The following is a 16,298-nucleotide window of genomic DNA, read 5'->3' as shown; positions in this document are numbered from 1 at the left end:
TATGTGGCTACTATAATTGAATGTCTATAAGATGATTGGTAAAACAATGCTTCTATATTCAATGTCATTAAACTTATCAATACTTCTATGGAATTATTACTAATTATATATATATGACAGTAGCACCTGGAGACCTCCAAGTGAGATCAGGGTTTCATTATGTTATACAGACACATAGTAAGAGACAATTCTTACCAAAAGAGCTTACAGTCTAAAAAAAAAACCATGTCACAGAACCAAATGACTGACTGATGGAAAAGACATATTTCCTCATCCAATCCACCCCTTGGGGACCAGTACATGAATTTTACCTACAGCATATTTTTTTAATATTTTATTCAGAGTGGAAGGATGGTCCAGTTGCTAGCCTGGAGCTTGGGAGACCCGATTTCAATTTTCCGATCTGCCAGGTATTTTCTGCTTGGCCTGGGGCAAGTTACTTAGGGCATGTCTACATTTCAATGTAAGCCCATGCTTAGTAGGACTCAAGTTAGCAGACCCTGAGTTTGTTAGCCTAGGGTTTGAGCATCTACATTCATTTGTAACTCCACATTAGGAATTGTTAGGTCCCAACCTGGGGTGCCAGCGCCTACACTGCATTACGTGGGCCTGAGTCCAACCACTCATATCTCAGACTTCCTAATGCCCTCCCCAAATGTGTCTGCACTAGCCCTTTGCTTGTGGTGCAATATGGGAAAACTTGACTGTCCACAAGTCAAAGGAAGTCAGCCCATGGGATTGTGGGATACTTTTGGTGGACTCCCAGGGCATGAGTCCAGCGGAATTGCATCTACACTGCAAAGCAATAGGGCTTGAACCCTGGGACCCGGCTTGACTCAGGCACAGACCTTGCATTCCTGTCTGAGTCCTGGGATAGCATGGAAGGGGGGTTAGGCTTGAGCCAGAGTTTGACCCCTGGGCTTACCTTTCAGTGTTGGCTTACCTTTAGTCTCTCTCTGCTTCATCCTCTGTAAAACGGTTCTAAAGGAATTTCCTTAGTTCACAGGGTTGTTGTGCGGATAATGTTTCAGATAGTATGGTAATGGAGGCCATTTATTAATTATTATGTGTAAGCACTGGAGTGCTTAGGAAATCTAATCAAGAACCAAGACACCATTATGCAAGGTGCTGTACAAACATAGAGCTAAAAGACGGACCCTACTCTAAGGAGCTTACAATCTAAGTATCAGAAAAGAGACAACAGATGGATATAGACAAACCCTTATATAAATATTTTAGATTGATTTTTTTAATCCAGTCTTGTAAATTACTGAACTACATTTACTGCACCACCAGTATCCAGTGATAGTTTTTGAGAATAAAGTGGAGAAAATCAATTTTATTCTCAAACAGGAAATAAATAATGGACTTATAGCCTGAATGCTTATTGGTTCCTTCATCTCATGTGTTGAATAGCTGTTAATTGTACTTAGTGACAAAGATTCTCCCTGTTATTTACTATACACAAGGATGAATCCTTGTTACTGATTACAAGAAACAGTAAAAGGATGGTGAGTTTTCAGGCCGGCACAGTGAACTCTGCACCTACTGTAGAAGACCGTAAGAAAGATTCCTTGGTTTTGCAACAATGATGAGTTAGTGTCTGCTCCAGGGTAGGGTATGTTACGTTCTACCTTGCATGGCTTAAGCCCCTCCCTCCCTATTTTTCAGCATGTCTTACCTGCATATCACTGAAGATGATCTATATCAGTGTGTCTGATACTTGTCCATAATATGGTTAATAAGTTATGCTCAGGCGACACTATCTAATTTTATGGTGAAAATCTTTAAAAATTCAAAAAGGCTATTTTTTCAATCTGTACTTTTTCATTGCCTCACATTAAAGCACAATGCTATAAAATTATCCCTGTATATCAGGGGTTGGCAACCTCTGGCACGTGGCTCACCAGGGTAAATACCCTGGTGGGCCGGACCAGTTTGTTTACCTGCCATGTCGGCAGGTTTGGCCGATCGCGGCTCCCACTGGCCGCGGTTCACCGTCCCCGGGCAATGGGGGTGGCGGGAAGCAGCGTGGGCCGAGGGATGTGCTGGCCATGGCTTCCCGCCGCCCCCATTGGCCTGGAGCGGCGAACTGCGGCCCCGGCCAAACCTGCCAAAGCAGTAGTTAAGCAAAATGTCCTGGCCCACCAGGGTGCTTACCCTGGCGAGCTGCGTGCCAGAGGTTGCCGACCCCTGCTGTATATTTTCCTGAGCTGTGATTTATCTTCTTTGCAAAACACAACTTTGATTTTGCACGACACATATGAGAAAAGAGTGAATAGCTACTAGTTATGCCAGAAAAGAAAATCTTTTCAACCAGCAGGTTTCAAGGCCTTCCAAGGAAGAGAATCTATTGCTGACTTTGAGCCTGATTGCATGCCTGTTGGACACCATTAGAAAAACTCCCATTGACTTTAGTCAGAGCTGGATCAGGCCCTATATCATTATCTTCATAGAAAATAGAAATGTAAGTTACAATGAGCACAGTGAAAACCTCGTGTTGTGTAAATTCCTTAAAAATAATTTTAAAAAATGATTAGAAGAATTTGTCTTCAAAGCTTATTTTGGTTCATTCCTTTTAAGCTGTTCCAAATGTCTACTCATATCTTCTACATTGTACATTTGTGAACCTCTGTTTTATAAACAAAACAAAACAAAAAGACTATTTCCTGTTGATTATTGAACGAAGAACATGAATGTATTATTTAAATGGGGACATTTTAGCTTGCTAAATAAATGTGACTTCACATGACCTTTTTCAAACATGTTATCAAATTAAAAGCAGATTTGGGTTGCATTTTACAGATCAAGAGCATGTTTGAGAGAGTCAATAACAGGAAAATTAACAGTATAGTTATTCTGAATTGAAACTAATATTAATTAAATAGTGCAATACATGCAGTAAGTGAATGGTGGTTCTGTCTTATTCAGAGAGCAAAGAATGAATGTAGAAAGTTATTTGATCTGTAAATAATTAGCTTCAAGCTCAAAATTTTGTTATTTGAACCAATTCCCCTCCCCCCCACAGGAAAAACAGCACATACTGACCATGAAATGCACTAACCAAAAGCTATTTAAAAATAATTATTGATGTCTTATAATTATTTAAGCTGTCACCTTACCGACATAACTTTTTGTTGATAGCCTTCCGTTCAGATATATACTGTACTACTAATTCTAGAGGCGCCTTCTAGATTTGCAGGTCCTTTGTATCCTTCGATATGACAACTGCAGTGCAAATGCCCAGTTAATGACAGTACTTTGAAATGTAGTGTGTAGACTAGACCTTTGCCCTCAGAATTTGCTTGTCCTCTGAAATACAGTAAAATTTTCCAAGCCATATCTTGACTTGTTTGATATATCATGGGAAAGAAAACTCAAAAATAGATTTCACCTCTGCTGTTAACAAGTTTTGACCTTTGCTCACATTTGTTGGGGGAAAGTAGCTTATACTACCAATTAACATGAATTATTAACTCCCACATTAATAATTAATTTATTAGAGGGCTAAAGGCATCTGTCTTTGCCAGCCAAGACTATTGAGAGAAAATGAAGAAAACAACACAACCCTAATTATAACAGTTTAATGAGGATGTTTGGAAGATGTGATGGGATTCAGTCACTCTAAATGCTCTTTATTTCCTCTTCGAAACCACATTGGGTGCAAAGAGTCAGGCAGTTAACTACAGTTCCTGTAGTGCAGGATTTCTCCCTACTTTCTGAAGAAAGGAAGCCCAAGAAGGAGAGCTCAATTTAGATATTATTAAGGACTGACCAGAATGCCATCGCCTAAACATTATGAATGCTGTCTGTTTCAGTAATGAACTATGTCTGAATCACTAATGGACTGAATATGCTGGTGAGAAAGCTTCCTAGTCTCAAAATTACACCTTTGTGGCGCTTTCTCGATTTCACAGGTAAAAGGGGTCTACTTACAGTACCTTTCACTGCAGACTGTACTTTTGGACTCAGAGGCACAGATTATTATAACAAGTTTATATTACCTGAGTTCTTTTTATAGGTCTAGGTCAAAATGCAGGGAAATGAGAAAAAGAACATAATTAAGTATAATGCTCAGGAAATTTCAGGTGAAGGAAAAACAAATGAACAAAAACATTATTCCACAACACTCAGGTGTTATAATGATGCTTTTCATTCTCTCTACTGGAGTCCTCTTTGTGTAGGCCCCTGGACCAGGTTGTCTGTGTCCTTTCAGTTGGTGACTGTCCAGAATTGTCTATGATGGCACTGTGTGATGCAGTGTACTACAACTTTCGTCAGCCACTGGTATGGTAGTCTTCATAAGTAAAGTTTGTAGGTAAAAAAACAAAACAAACCCCACCCCACCCCCAAACCCCATAAATGGTGCATGAAACTAACAACTTTAAGCATCTCCACATTATATTTTTGGCAATAGTTTTCTTTCAGTCCATGATGTTTCCTTTTAAAAAACTGCTGGACTATGCAATATGTTTTATTTTCCTCTGGGCCCTAACCACAAGCCTCATCACACACAGTCTTGCTTAGCAGATCAGCAGTATTAGACCAACTTAGAAAGACTAAGATGAACATTGAATTAATCAAACAATGCTCTTGGGGAAATGGCCACTAATTTCAGATTTTTCATCTCCTGAAAATCAATTATTATTATGTTTATTGATATTGTACTTGTCACTACTTTCAGTATTTTGCTTGTGGTGACAGAGACTAAAACAAGAAGGATGCTTTGAAAGATATATTAAACCAGTTATAATCTATTCCTAAAGCAGCAGAACTTGGTAACCAACTTAGTTTGGGTCAATAAATATGCTGTAATAGGAAAAACTACTAGGATATATTTTGCATAGTCGTATATCATTTTATTGTCTTAACATGTTATAGCCTCACTTAAATTGTGGTTTCAGGTTGATATTTCTCCTAAAATTTATTAACATGGACCCAAAGGGCAACATTCTGCTCTGTTTTCATGGGTGTTCCAGGAGGGCAAGAGGATACAGGAAGAGTTTTTCTCTCATCCCATAAGTGGGCTGGAATGGGGCAGAATGTGGACTTAGAATTCTCAGGAGCACAGGAGTTCCAGACAATGCACAATCTCACAGCAACATGGCCAGATCTAAACCTTCTTGCAATGTATGGTACTTTCTAGCAGTGGGCATTATGGGTAGAGTTCACTGCTTCTTATGCACCTGATTCAATGCCCATTAAAATAAATGGAAGCCTTCAGTGGGTGTTGAATCAGGCCCTGATGGAGCAGCAGCAAGTCCCCCCAGCTAAGCCTTCCTGCCACACACAGGCAGAATAGAATGGACTTCTTTAGCTTGGCTGCTACCGCCCTCCACTCACTCTCTCCCAGGTGGTAGAAAGGAGCAAGAATGGAATTTCACCTTGTCTCTATGCTTATTATTAACCTCAGATGCAAACATAAAGATGAATTTAAAATCATTTTCACTCGCCAACACTTAAGTTCAAGAACTCAATTGCAGACTTTTGGGTTACTTCTGTAACTACTGGAATGTGGGTATAGATTGTTGTGGCCCTCATGCAGTGCATGGGTGTGGGGAGGGCAAAGGCATACTCCCTCTGTCCTCCTAAATGACCCATTTAAAAGCCAGGCACAATTAGCTCAGAAGAGTGCAGCAACTTTTTCCTGCCAACATTCTTAGGGGTACAGTGCCCCACAGGGGTGGATAAGGCAGAAAACTATCCCTATTCATAGAATCGTAGAATCACAGGACTGGAAGGGACCTCAAGAGGTCATCTACTCCAGTCCCCTGCACTCATGGCAGAACTAAGTATTATCTAGACCATCCCTGACAGGCGTTTGTCTAACCTGCTCTTAAAAATCTCCAATGACAGAGATTCCACAACCTTCCTAGGCAATTTATTCCAGTGCTTAACCACTCTGACAGTAAGGAAGTTTTTCCTAATTTTCAATCTCAGTACATGCTTAATTTAAAAAACATATATTTATGGCCTGTAGGAGTCAATGGAATTTAAGCATATGCTTAATTTAAACCATGAGCTTAAGTTCTGTGCTGAATAAGAATCAGCTTAAAGATGTGTTTAAAAAAGACTCCCTATTCAGGGAGGCACTTAAAGGTGTGCTTAAGTCACACTGACTTCAGCATGTACTTTGGTGGAGCACATCACTATGTATGTTCTGAATAGAGATGGACTCAAGCAGATGTTTAAGTGCTTTCTCGAATTAGGGCCCAGTGACCCAATCCTCAGAGGTATTTAGGCACCTAACTCCCATTGATCTGGGCCTCAATGTCCACTGTTCTCAAGTCTCAAGAATGCCTGCTTGTAAACTGGGCAGCTAAGAAGTAGGGGGAGTTGAATTTCAGTCCCAATAGTTCATTTCAGTGAATAGAATCCTGCAATAGCAAGGTAGTCTGTTAAACAGGGCAAAGTACAGGATCATTAAAAAACAAAGGAGAAGCTTGCCAGTGAGTTCTGTCTGTGTGCCACCTTAAAAGGGAGCTGCAGTAGTTACTTTTACATCATCAACATTGCATGCTTTGGGCCAAATTCTAATCTGCTTACACTGCACAGCCCTTACCCTAGGAAAACTGCCACTACCGAAAACAGTGGATGGGTCTAAATTCTGTTTTATGCAGGAGTTCAAACTATATGATCAGTAATGGTCCCTTCTGACCTGAAAAGACCATGACTCTGTTAAAAGTTCTATTGAAATCAATGGCATTTTTTGTGGAGTGAAGTGCTACTCAACGTAAGTAAGGGGACCAGAATCTGGCACTTTGAAATCAGGGCTAATTTTATTTATAACTATAGATTCAGGACAAAGTGTAGTTAATGTTGCAGCATTATAGAAATGACTTTCCATTAAATTAGGCTTTCTACTAAGTAAATATTAAGATTCAGCTTTTATGAATTTAATAATAAGTTTGACTTTAATAATAAAATATATGAAATATTTCTATGGTTACAGATGATAACAGCTATTACTGTAGCAGTCACTAAATACTGTTATAAATTTCGCTAATGAAATAGCAATATTGTAACCTTCCAATCACTATGCAAGATTTAATGCTTACTCTTTCCCTGTGATATAATGTAATTCTAGCTTGTCACAAGCAAAAATGTGCCTCTATTAGATTTAGGAATTGTCATTCAATTACCTTAACATTCCTTGGTTTTAAAAACATAAAACGGTGCTCCAGTGGTTCAAAGAAACAGATGTTCTAGTTTGCCTGTACCATGTCTAACTTAGGGTATGTCTACACTGCAATTAAACAGCCCGTTAGTCCCACCCTTGTGAGCCTGAGTCCGCTGGCACGGGCTAGCTGCTGGTTTTAAATTGCAATGTAGACATACCCTTAGATTCTAAACAGAGGCACTGGAACAATTTGTATAGCGGGGGTGCTGAGAGCCATTGAACCAAACTGTAAACCCTGTGTAAGGTAGAAACCACTTCAATCCAGGGGGTGCTGCAGCACCCCCCGCATCCCTAGATCCAGCACCTATGATTCCAAAACTCTTCAGGGCAGGGACCTTTCTACATAAGTTTATCTGTGAAATGCCATACACACTTGTGGTACAGAAATAATAATGAAATAAAACCACTTGACCTAGGATTGTCCACTTGGATTCAAGCCCATTTAGGTAAAATGAATTTGATGTTTCATAATTAGTTATACAAGCAACTCAGAATGAAACAACACCCTGAGCCACATTCTCAGCTGGTATAAATGGGTGCAGTTCTATTGGTTTCAAGGGAGTGACTAGTGAGGAAGGATGGTTCAGTGGTTAGAGCACTAGATGGCTTCAATTTCCTGCTCTACCACCTGTTCTTAAGTCACTTAAGAACTCACTTAAGCCCAGAGGCACAAAGGGATTTAAGTGCTTAAATCCCAGTTCTACCACCTCCCCAACTCCTTGCTCAGCTGCTGCCTAGCCTTGTAGGCACCTAAATTTCTGCCTCTGGGCATGTGCACAATGCCTCACTGTTGGCCTCCAGATGCCATCTCACACCTAAGCCCCAGGGGCATCCTCAAAGCTGGTGAAAATAGGCATTGCCCTGCTTATCTCACATGTAGGCATGCTCAGAGCACACTTACCAGATCGGCCCATTCAAGATTTAGTGGCAGGCAGAAGAGGTGGCCTCTCCCTTAGAATTTTTTTATCCTACTGGTTACAGCATTCACCTGGGATCTGAGTTTAATTGCCCCCTCCGCCTGATGGGAAGAGGCGTTTTGAACAGGCGTCTCCCACCTTGCAGGATAGCGCTCAAATCACTGAACTATGGGACACCCTGCTGTGGGGCTCCCTCAGTCTCTCCTGTTGAAATTGTCCCACTGTGGAGAAATAATCAAATACTTGTAGAGCATGGGGGACTGGAGACTGGGCGAGTGTCCCACCCACCATGCTATGGAGACATTCAGTCTCTTTCTCACTCGTACCCAAGGATTATTTAAGTATTTGTACAAAATGGAACGGCTTCAACAGGAGAGATTGAGGGAGCCCTGCATCAGAATATTCTCTAGCCTGGTGGTTAGAACATACTCCTGAGAGCTGGGAGACCCCTAGTATTAAAAGGGGATAACAGGACTGCCCTATCCAAGGCCGGCTCTGGCTTTTTTGCCGCCCTAGGCAAAAAAGCCACACCCCCCCCAGCACGGCAGGGGAGGGCGCCGAGCCTGGCCGCGGGCCAGCAATCCCCAACCGGCCGGAGCGCCGGGGGGAGGGCGGTGAGCCTGCTGCGGCTCCGCTCTCCCCGGCGGCCAGAGCGCTGGGAGCAGGGTGGAGAGCCCGGCTGGGGCTCTCTTCTCTCCCCGGCGGCGAGCCCCCGGCGGCCAGAGCGCCGGGGGGAGAGCGGTGAGCCTGGCCGGGGCTCTCCGCTCTCCCCAGCAGCCAGAGTGCCGGGAGCAGGGCGGAGAGCCTGCCGCGGCTCTCTGCTCTCCCCGACCGGCCGGAGCGCTGGGGGGAGGGCGGCGAGCCCGCTGCGGCTCCGCTCTCCCCGGCGGCTGGAGCGCCACGGGGAGGGCAGCGAGCCCAGTTGCGGCCCCGCTCTCGGACCGGAGTGCCCCGCCCCGCCGCCCCCCTCCAGGCGCCGCCCCAAGCACATGCTTGGTGAGCTGGTGCCTGGAGCCGGCCCTGGCCCTATCTCACAGGGGTAGTGTGAGGAGATATATGTTAAAGACTGGGAGGCACTCAGATACTATGGTAATGGGGGTCAAACAAATACCTTAGGCAGATAGATTCTTGCAGTAATAGTGACTGCAGTGCCCCGATGCGGATTCACACCAGCTGAAGAGTTGGCCCAGTATACCTTTCCTGTTCTGTGTAGGTTATTATACTGTGTCCAGCACTGGAGTGAGTGGACACCATTGGCAGTCTCTGATGCCTGAAGCTTATTAACTCATTTTCAGGCATAGGCAATATGTAAACAAATCATTTGTACTGGGCTAAATCTTGCCATGTCTTCATGGATCATGGAAGTCCATGATCCCACGGAGCCAGTGAAGTTTCTCTGTGGAAATTAGGGGCAGAACTGGGGGACCTGCACAGGTACAGACTCCTTTTATAGGCTGTGGAATTGAACTCGGTGCAAGTAAATTGCATTGGAAGGTGGGAGGTTTGGGACAAAGCAGAGGCAAGCGTAGAGGGAGCAGGCTGGTCATTCCACGAGTCATACTCCCTTACTGGAGAGAGCAGCAATTGCAGGGGCTTCTGCAGGAACATTTGCAGAGTATCTCCACTGCCATTGTGTGGCTTGGAAAAGGATTCCTCCCTTCCCCCAACCATAGGTAGAAGCCTACTGCGCATCCTGGCCTCTCAAGCTGTGTGCTGCATCCATGACTTGGCCCAATAAGGGCTAGACTGTACCATTATGCATAGTCATGAGCAAGGAAAGGTGGATAAGCTGTACCATTCCAGGAGTAACCCCAAAGTCATCGTGCCTTAGGCCTTGTCTACACTACGAGAGTAGTTCGATTTTACTTGCATCGAATTTTTGGAATCGATATTGCAAAGTCGAACGTGTGTGTCCACACTAAGGACAGTAATTCGACTTTGTGCGTCCACACTAACGGTGAAAGCGTCGACATTCGAAGCGGTGCACTGTGGTCAGCTATCCCACAGTTCCCGCAGTCCCCTCTGCCCATTGGAATTCTGGGTGTAGCCGGCAATGCCTTCTGGGTAACAAAATGAGTCGAGGGTGCTTTTGGGAAACTGTCGTCATCCGTCCATCACTCCCGCCCTCCCTCCCTGAAAGCGCCGGCGGGAAATCAGTTCGCGCGCTTTTCCAGTCATTGACAGCGCGGACGCCACTGTACTCCGAGCATGGAGCCCGCTGCGACCATCGCTGCAGTTGTGGCCGCTCTCAACGCCTCGCAGCTTATCATAAAGGTTTCCCTGAGGCAGATGCAGAAAAGTCAGGCGAGGAGGCTACGGCACCGCGGTGATGTCCTGAAGTCTGAGAGTAGCACAGACCTGTCAGAAAGCAGGGGACCCAGCGCCGAGGACATCACAGTGGCAATGGGTCATGTTGATGCTGTGGAACGGCGATTCTGGGCACGGGAAACAAGCACTGAGTGGTGGGACCGCATAGTGCTGCAGGTCTGGGATGAATCCCAGTGGCTGCGAAACTTTCGCATGCGGAAGGGAACTTTCCTGGAACTTTGTGAGTTGCTGTCCCCTGCCCTGAAGCGCAGTGACACCCGGTTGCGAGCTGCACTGAGTGTACAGAAGCGAGTGGCCATAGCCCTCTGGAAGCTTGCAACGCCAGACAGCTACCGGTCAGTCGCGAACCAGTTTGGGGTGGGCAAATCTACCGTGGGGGTTGTTGTGATGCAAGTAGCGAAGGCAATCGTTGATGTACTGCTGCCAAAGGTAGTGACCCTGGGAAACGTGGAGGCGATCATAGATGGCTTCGCAGCGATGGGATTCCCAAACTGCGGTGGGGCCATAGATGGAACTCACATCCCTATCCTGGCACCGGACCACCAGGCCACCCAGTACATTAACCGAAAGGGATACTTTTCCACGGTGCTGCAAGCACTGGTGGACCACAGGGGACGTTTTACCAACATCTACGTGGGATGGCCGGGCAAGGTTCATGACGCTCGTGTTTTCAGGAACTCTGGTCTGTTTAGACGGCTGCAACAAGGTATTTACTTCCCGGACCACAAAATAACTGTTGGGGATGTGGAGATGCCTATAGTCATCCTCGGGGACCCAGCCTACCCACTAATGCCCTGGCTCATGAAGCCCTATACTGGCGCCCTGGACACTGAAAAAGAACTCTTCAACTATCGGCTGAGCAAGTGCAGAATGGTGGTGGAGTGTGCTTTTGGCCGTCTCAAGGGGAGATGGAGAAGCTTACTGACTCGCTGTGATCTCAGCGAAACCAATATCCCCATTGTTATAGCAGCTTGCTGTGTGCTCCACAATCTCTGTGAGAGCAAGGGGGAGACCTTTATGGCGGGGTGGGAGGTTGAGGAAAATAGCCTGGCTGGTGATTACTCACAGCCAGACAGCCGGGCGATTAGAAGAGACCAGCGGGAAGCGCTGTGCATCCGGGAGGCTTTGAAAGCAAAGTTCCTGAGTGAGCAGGGTAACCTGTGACTTTAAAGTTTGTGTACTGAGAAGCTAAACCTGCCCCCGTTTCTTTACCCAGTTAATGTTGACTATCCTATCCAGTTACATACCCCCTTCACCCCCCCTCCAACACACGTGTCGAAATAAAAATAGTTCTACTTTGTTAAAGCACACCGTTTTCTTTAATACTGTTTTCGCGGGAATTTTTTAAAACTGGGACGCAGACTGTGGTGCGGAGCGGGTGTAGTGTTGTGACGCGAATGCAGCTTCTAAACTCAAGGATTGACAGGCTCCGCTGCGGTGGGATGCTTGTTTCAACGGAGCCTGTCACCCCTCCTGATCGGGACTGTGTGTATGGGGGGTATATGTGACTTTGTGGCAGGGGGAGGACGGTTACAGATCCCATGCTGTGTGGCTCTGTGATCCTGCCTAAGGACCGGCGCTTAAGATCTGTAACTGCCCTCCCCCGCCACAAAGTCACAGAGCAACCCCCCCCCCCAACATAACATGAAAACAACCTCCCAGACTAACCGGGGTAACTAGTCACTGCATCACTGCACTGTGTATGTGCCCTGCTGCTGTGCCTGCCCCCGACTATGTACCCTGCCAAAGGAGACTGTCCTGTCCAATTACCAACCCCCTTTCCCCTCCTCCTCCAAAAGAACATGATTGAAACAGTAGTTAACAGAAACGAATTTTTTATTATCAACTACACATGGCATTGGGAGGTGAAACTTGGACGTGGGCTTGTGTCAGGCGGGAAGGAAAGAACTTTTCACATTTTGGGAAATGAGAGCCTTCTGCTACTAGAGCTCTCTGCAGGGGTGGAGTGAGACTTAGCAGGGACTCTGCCGCCTCTCCTTCTTTGCACTTTGGGTGAGGTGGGTATGGGACTTGGTGGCGGGGGAGGGCGGTTAGAGATGGACTGCAGCGGGGCTCTGTCCTCCTGCCTCCGTTCCTGCAGAACATCCACAAGGCGCCAGAGCGTGTCCGTTTGCTCCCTCAGTAGTCCAAGCAGCGTTTGAGTCGCCTGCTGGTCTTCCTGCCGCCACCTCTCCTCCCGATCCATGTTGGCTTGGTGCATTCGGGTCAAGTTCTCCCGCCACTGGGTCTGCTGTGCTGCCTGGGCTTGGGAACAGGCCATAAGCTCAGAGAACATGTCCTCCCGTGTCCTCTTCTTCCTACGCCTAATCCGCGCTAGCCTCTGGGAGTGTGATTCCAGGCTAGGTTGTGAGACAGTCGCAGATGTGGCTGTGGAAATGGGAAAAAGGGAGTGAATTCCTCAGAAAGATAAATGTAGTTGTGAACAAAGAACATAGTCTTTCTCTGTGAACAAGACCATGCACAGCACCTTTCACATGCGCACTCAGCACAAGGTCGAATTCTCGGCCTTCGCATTCAGTGCCTGGGGTCTTGAACAGCACATTTGAGAAGCGGGGCAGCACAACGGAATTTCTGTTGCAGGCAGACATGGTAAGCCATACACTTGTGGCAGTTTAAAACTTTTATATTACCACTGGCCTCATTTCACATTTAAAGCAATGTCAGTCCCTGCTGCCAGCAATCCGGCAAGCGGGAACTCTGCCCCTGTCCCACCCCCTCGCGGCTGTCCCCGGGAACGATCCCTTTCGGCTGCCCCTCTCCCGCCTCCACCGCGTGGCTGCAAACCAGCGGTTACAGTTCTGTAAAGGAACGGGAAAGCAGTCCCAACACTAACATTCCCCTACCTAATTAAAAGCAGGTCACCATGGCCGACATCACCCTGATGAGGATCTCCGAGAGCGACAAAGAGAGAATGCTCCGGGAAAGCCTCCAAAGACCAGGGCCGTATGTCGCCCTGCTGTGCAGAGCAATGATTCCCGAGTACTTGATAATCTCGTGGCGCGGCAACGTGTCGTACTTCGGAGGACCCAATAAGGCCGCTCTCCCCAGGAACCTCATGCAACGGCTTTCAAATTACCTCCAGGAGAGCTTCATCGAGATGTCCCAGGAGGATTACTGCTCTATCCCCGGACATATTGACCGCATTTTACTGTAGCTGCAGTAGCAGGGAATAAACAGTAGAGCGGCTTGTGCAGGACAATCACTGAAAACTGGACATTGCTAGATTTCTTTTCAAAACTTGCACTGCCCATGACTAAACCGTTAAGCGCCTAGGGCACACTAATCATGAACAACCCATTCTTTTAATTGTTAATATTCCTGTTTTGTTAAAAATAAATGTTTAGATGTTTACAACACTTACTGGCTGATCCTTCACCAGATTCTGTGTCCGGGGTAACGGCTGGGGACGCTTCGTAGGGGATCTCTGTAAGGGTGATGAAGAGATCCTGGCTGTCGGGGAAATCAGCGTTGTGAGAGCTGCCGACTGCCTCGCCCTCCTCATCTCCTTCCTCATCTTCCCCGTCCCCTAACATGTCCGAGGAACCGGCCGTGGACAGTATCCCATCCTCAGAGTCCACGGTCACTGGTGGGGTAGTGGTGGCGGCCGCACCGAGGATGGAATGCAGTGCCTCGTAGAAACGGGATGTCTGGGGATGGGATCGGGAGCGTCCGTTTGCCTCTTTGGTCTTCTGGTAGCCTTGTCTCAGCTCCTTGATTTTCACGTGGCACTGCGTTGCATCCCGGCTGTATCCTCTCTCTGCCATGTCTTTAGAGATCTTCTCGTAGATCTTTGCATTCCTTCTTTTGGATCGCAGCTCGGAAAGCACGGACTCATCGCCCCACACAGCGATGAGATCCAAGACTTCACGATCAGTCCATGCTGGGGCTCTCTTTCTATTCACAGACTGCACGGCCATCACTGCTGGAGAGCTCTGCATCGTTGCCAGTGCTGCTGTGCTCGCCACGATGTCCAGACAGGAAATGAGATTCAAATTGTCCAGACAGGAAAAGGAATTCCAATTCAAATTTTCCCGGGGCTTTTCCTGTGTGGCTGGTCAGAGCATCCGAGCTCGCACTGCTGTCCAGAGCGTCAACAGAGTGGTGCACTGTGGGATAGCTCCCGGAGCTATTAGCGTCGATTTCCATCCACACCTAGCCTAATTCGACATGGCCATGTCGAATTTAGCGCTACTCCCCTCGTCGGGGAGGAGTACAGAAGTCGAATTAAAGAGACCTCTATGTCGAACTAAATAGCATCGCAGTGTGGACGGGTGCAGGGTTAATTCGATGTAACGGCGCTAACTTCGACATAAACGCCTAGTGTAGACCAGGCCTTAGAGACACTCATCTGAGATAGTTCCCTCCCTGCTTCTCCCTTCCTCCAGAGAGTAGTGATTTATTGCTGGGCTGAACCTGTAGGAAATCACCACATTTCTTGCACTGGCTCTCGCTCCACTGTGCTAGGGTGACCAGATGTCACGTTTTTATAGGGACAGTCCCATTTTGGGGGACTTTTTCTTATATAGGCACCTATTACCCCCCCACCCTCTGTCCCATTTTTTCACAGTTGCTATCTGGTCACCCTACACTGTGCTGGCCAGCTTGTTGAGAGGCGGAGTCAAGGCTCCACCTATTCCCCGGGAGTCAGGCCTGGGTGCACAGACAAAAGGGGAATCTAGCCCAATGTAAATATTCTGGGCCTTATCCATTAGTTACATTTCCTACAAAACTCCTAGTGACTTTGGCAGTTATGAATGCAGGTTAACTATAGAAACAAATTTTAAATAAAGTTCAAAAAGTAGTGGGCTATCTCTGAGTAACAATTGGTTAAAATTCTCCTTACTTGATATCTACTTTATTATCTACTTTATAGATTTTGTTTGAGACACCCGACACCATAGGTGCCGACTTCTGCTCCTGCCGGTGGGTGCTTGACCCCCCCTCTCCACCCGCCCCTACTCCACCCCTGCCCCACCCCCAGTCCAACACCTTCCCCAAAGTACCCGCCCCCTCTCTGCCCCTATTCCGACTCCTTCCCCAAATCCCTGTCCCGGCCCCACCTCTTCCCTGCCTCCTCCCTTGAGCACGCTGTGTTCCCGCTCCTCAGCACACCGCCAAAGCAATGCAGGAAGCACTGGGAGGTAGGCAGAGGAGCGGGGACGCGCACGCTCAGAAGAGGTGGGTCGTGGGTGGGGGGAGGGGAGCTTGGCTGCTGGTGCGTGCAGAGCAGCCACTAATTTTTCCCTGTGGGTGCTCCAGCTCCGGAGCACCCACGGAGTCAGTGCCTATGCCTGACACGATAGTAGGAACAGTCTTTGCTTCTGTGGGGAGAAGTTAATCAAATGTCTGAACATGTAGGCTTCTGATGTGAGAAATAAAATTTCCAACGTAGTTATATATTTATTTCTCTTGGAGTTAGTTATTTTTGTGTACTGAAAGTCCTCCTAACTTCCGTTGTAACCTAAATATGCATCTGTGACTAGCTAGCTGTGCAGTTTTAGTTGGCTTTGTTTAGTAGGAGTATACTTCATAATTCAAACAAATGGCTTGTTCTCTCTCTGCCATCAAAAATGGAACCTCCCTACATTTGTTTTAGAAAACAATGATCTCAGTTAATTAAGAATTTGGGCTTGTTACATGCACATAATAAATACAGTAGATGAATGAGAAATTTAGTAGATTATGAGAGGATCTGCCAAGAAGTTGGAAATTATTTAGGCAGAGCACCATCAATATACAAAGGTACTGTATTTACTAACTGGCTTTGACACCACTGTTAAACTTTGACTGCTTAGTGCTCCTGTACCTGTCTCTATCTCTAACAGAGGTGCATGGAATTATGTAGAGTAGGT

General features: G+C 46.5%; 1 protein-coding gene across 1 annotated transcript; it reads right to left on the bottom strand.

Moving 5' to 3' along the window:
* Positions 1-12,053: 12,053 nt before the first annotated feature.
* LOC135977286 (uncharacterized) lies at positions 12,054-14,784 on the bottom strand. The gene is made up of 2 exons (XM_065577305.1): positions 13,808-14,784; positions 12,054-12,813 (listed from the first exon to the last, which is right to left on the bottom strand). Exons 1-2 carry the CDS (start codon positions 14,382-14,384, stop codon positions 12,338-12,340), a joined length of 1,053 nt encoding a protein of 350 aa, XP_065433377.1. The 5' UTR covers positions 14,385-14,784; the 3' UTR covers positions 12,054-12,337.
* Positions 14,785-16,298: the final 1,514 nt, after the last annotated feature.

The sequence above is a fragment of the Chrysemys picta genome, chromosome 1 (genome assembly GCF_011386835.1).
Source record: "Chrysemys picta bellii isolate R12L10 chromosome 1, ASM1138683v2, whole genome shotgun sequence".
In the NCBI taxonomy this organism is placed as follows: domain Eukaryota; kingdom Metazoa; phylum Chordata; order Testudines; family Emydidae; genus Chrysemys; species Chrysemys picta.
Note: the sequence above shows the minus strand (reverse complement) of the source record. Positions and strands in the feature narration are given on the sequence as shown.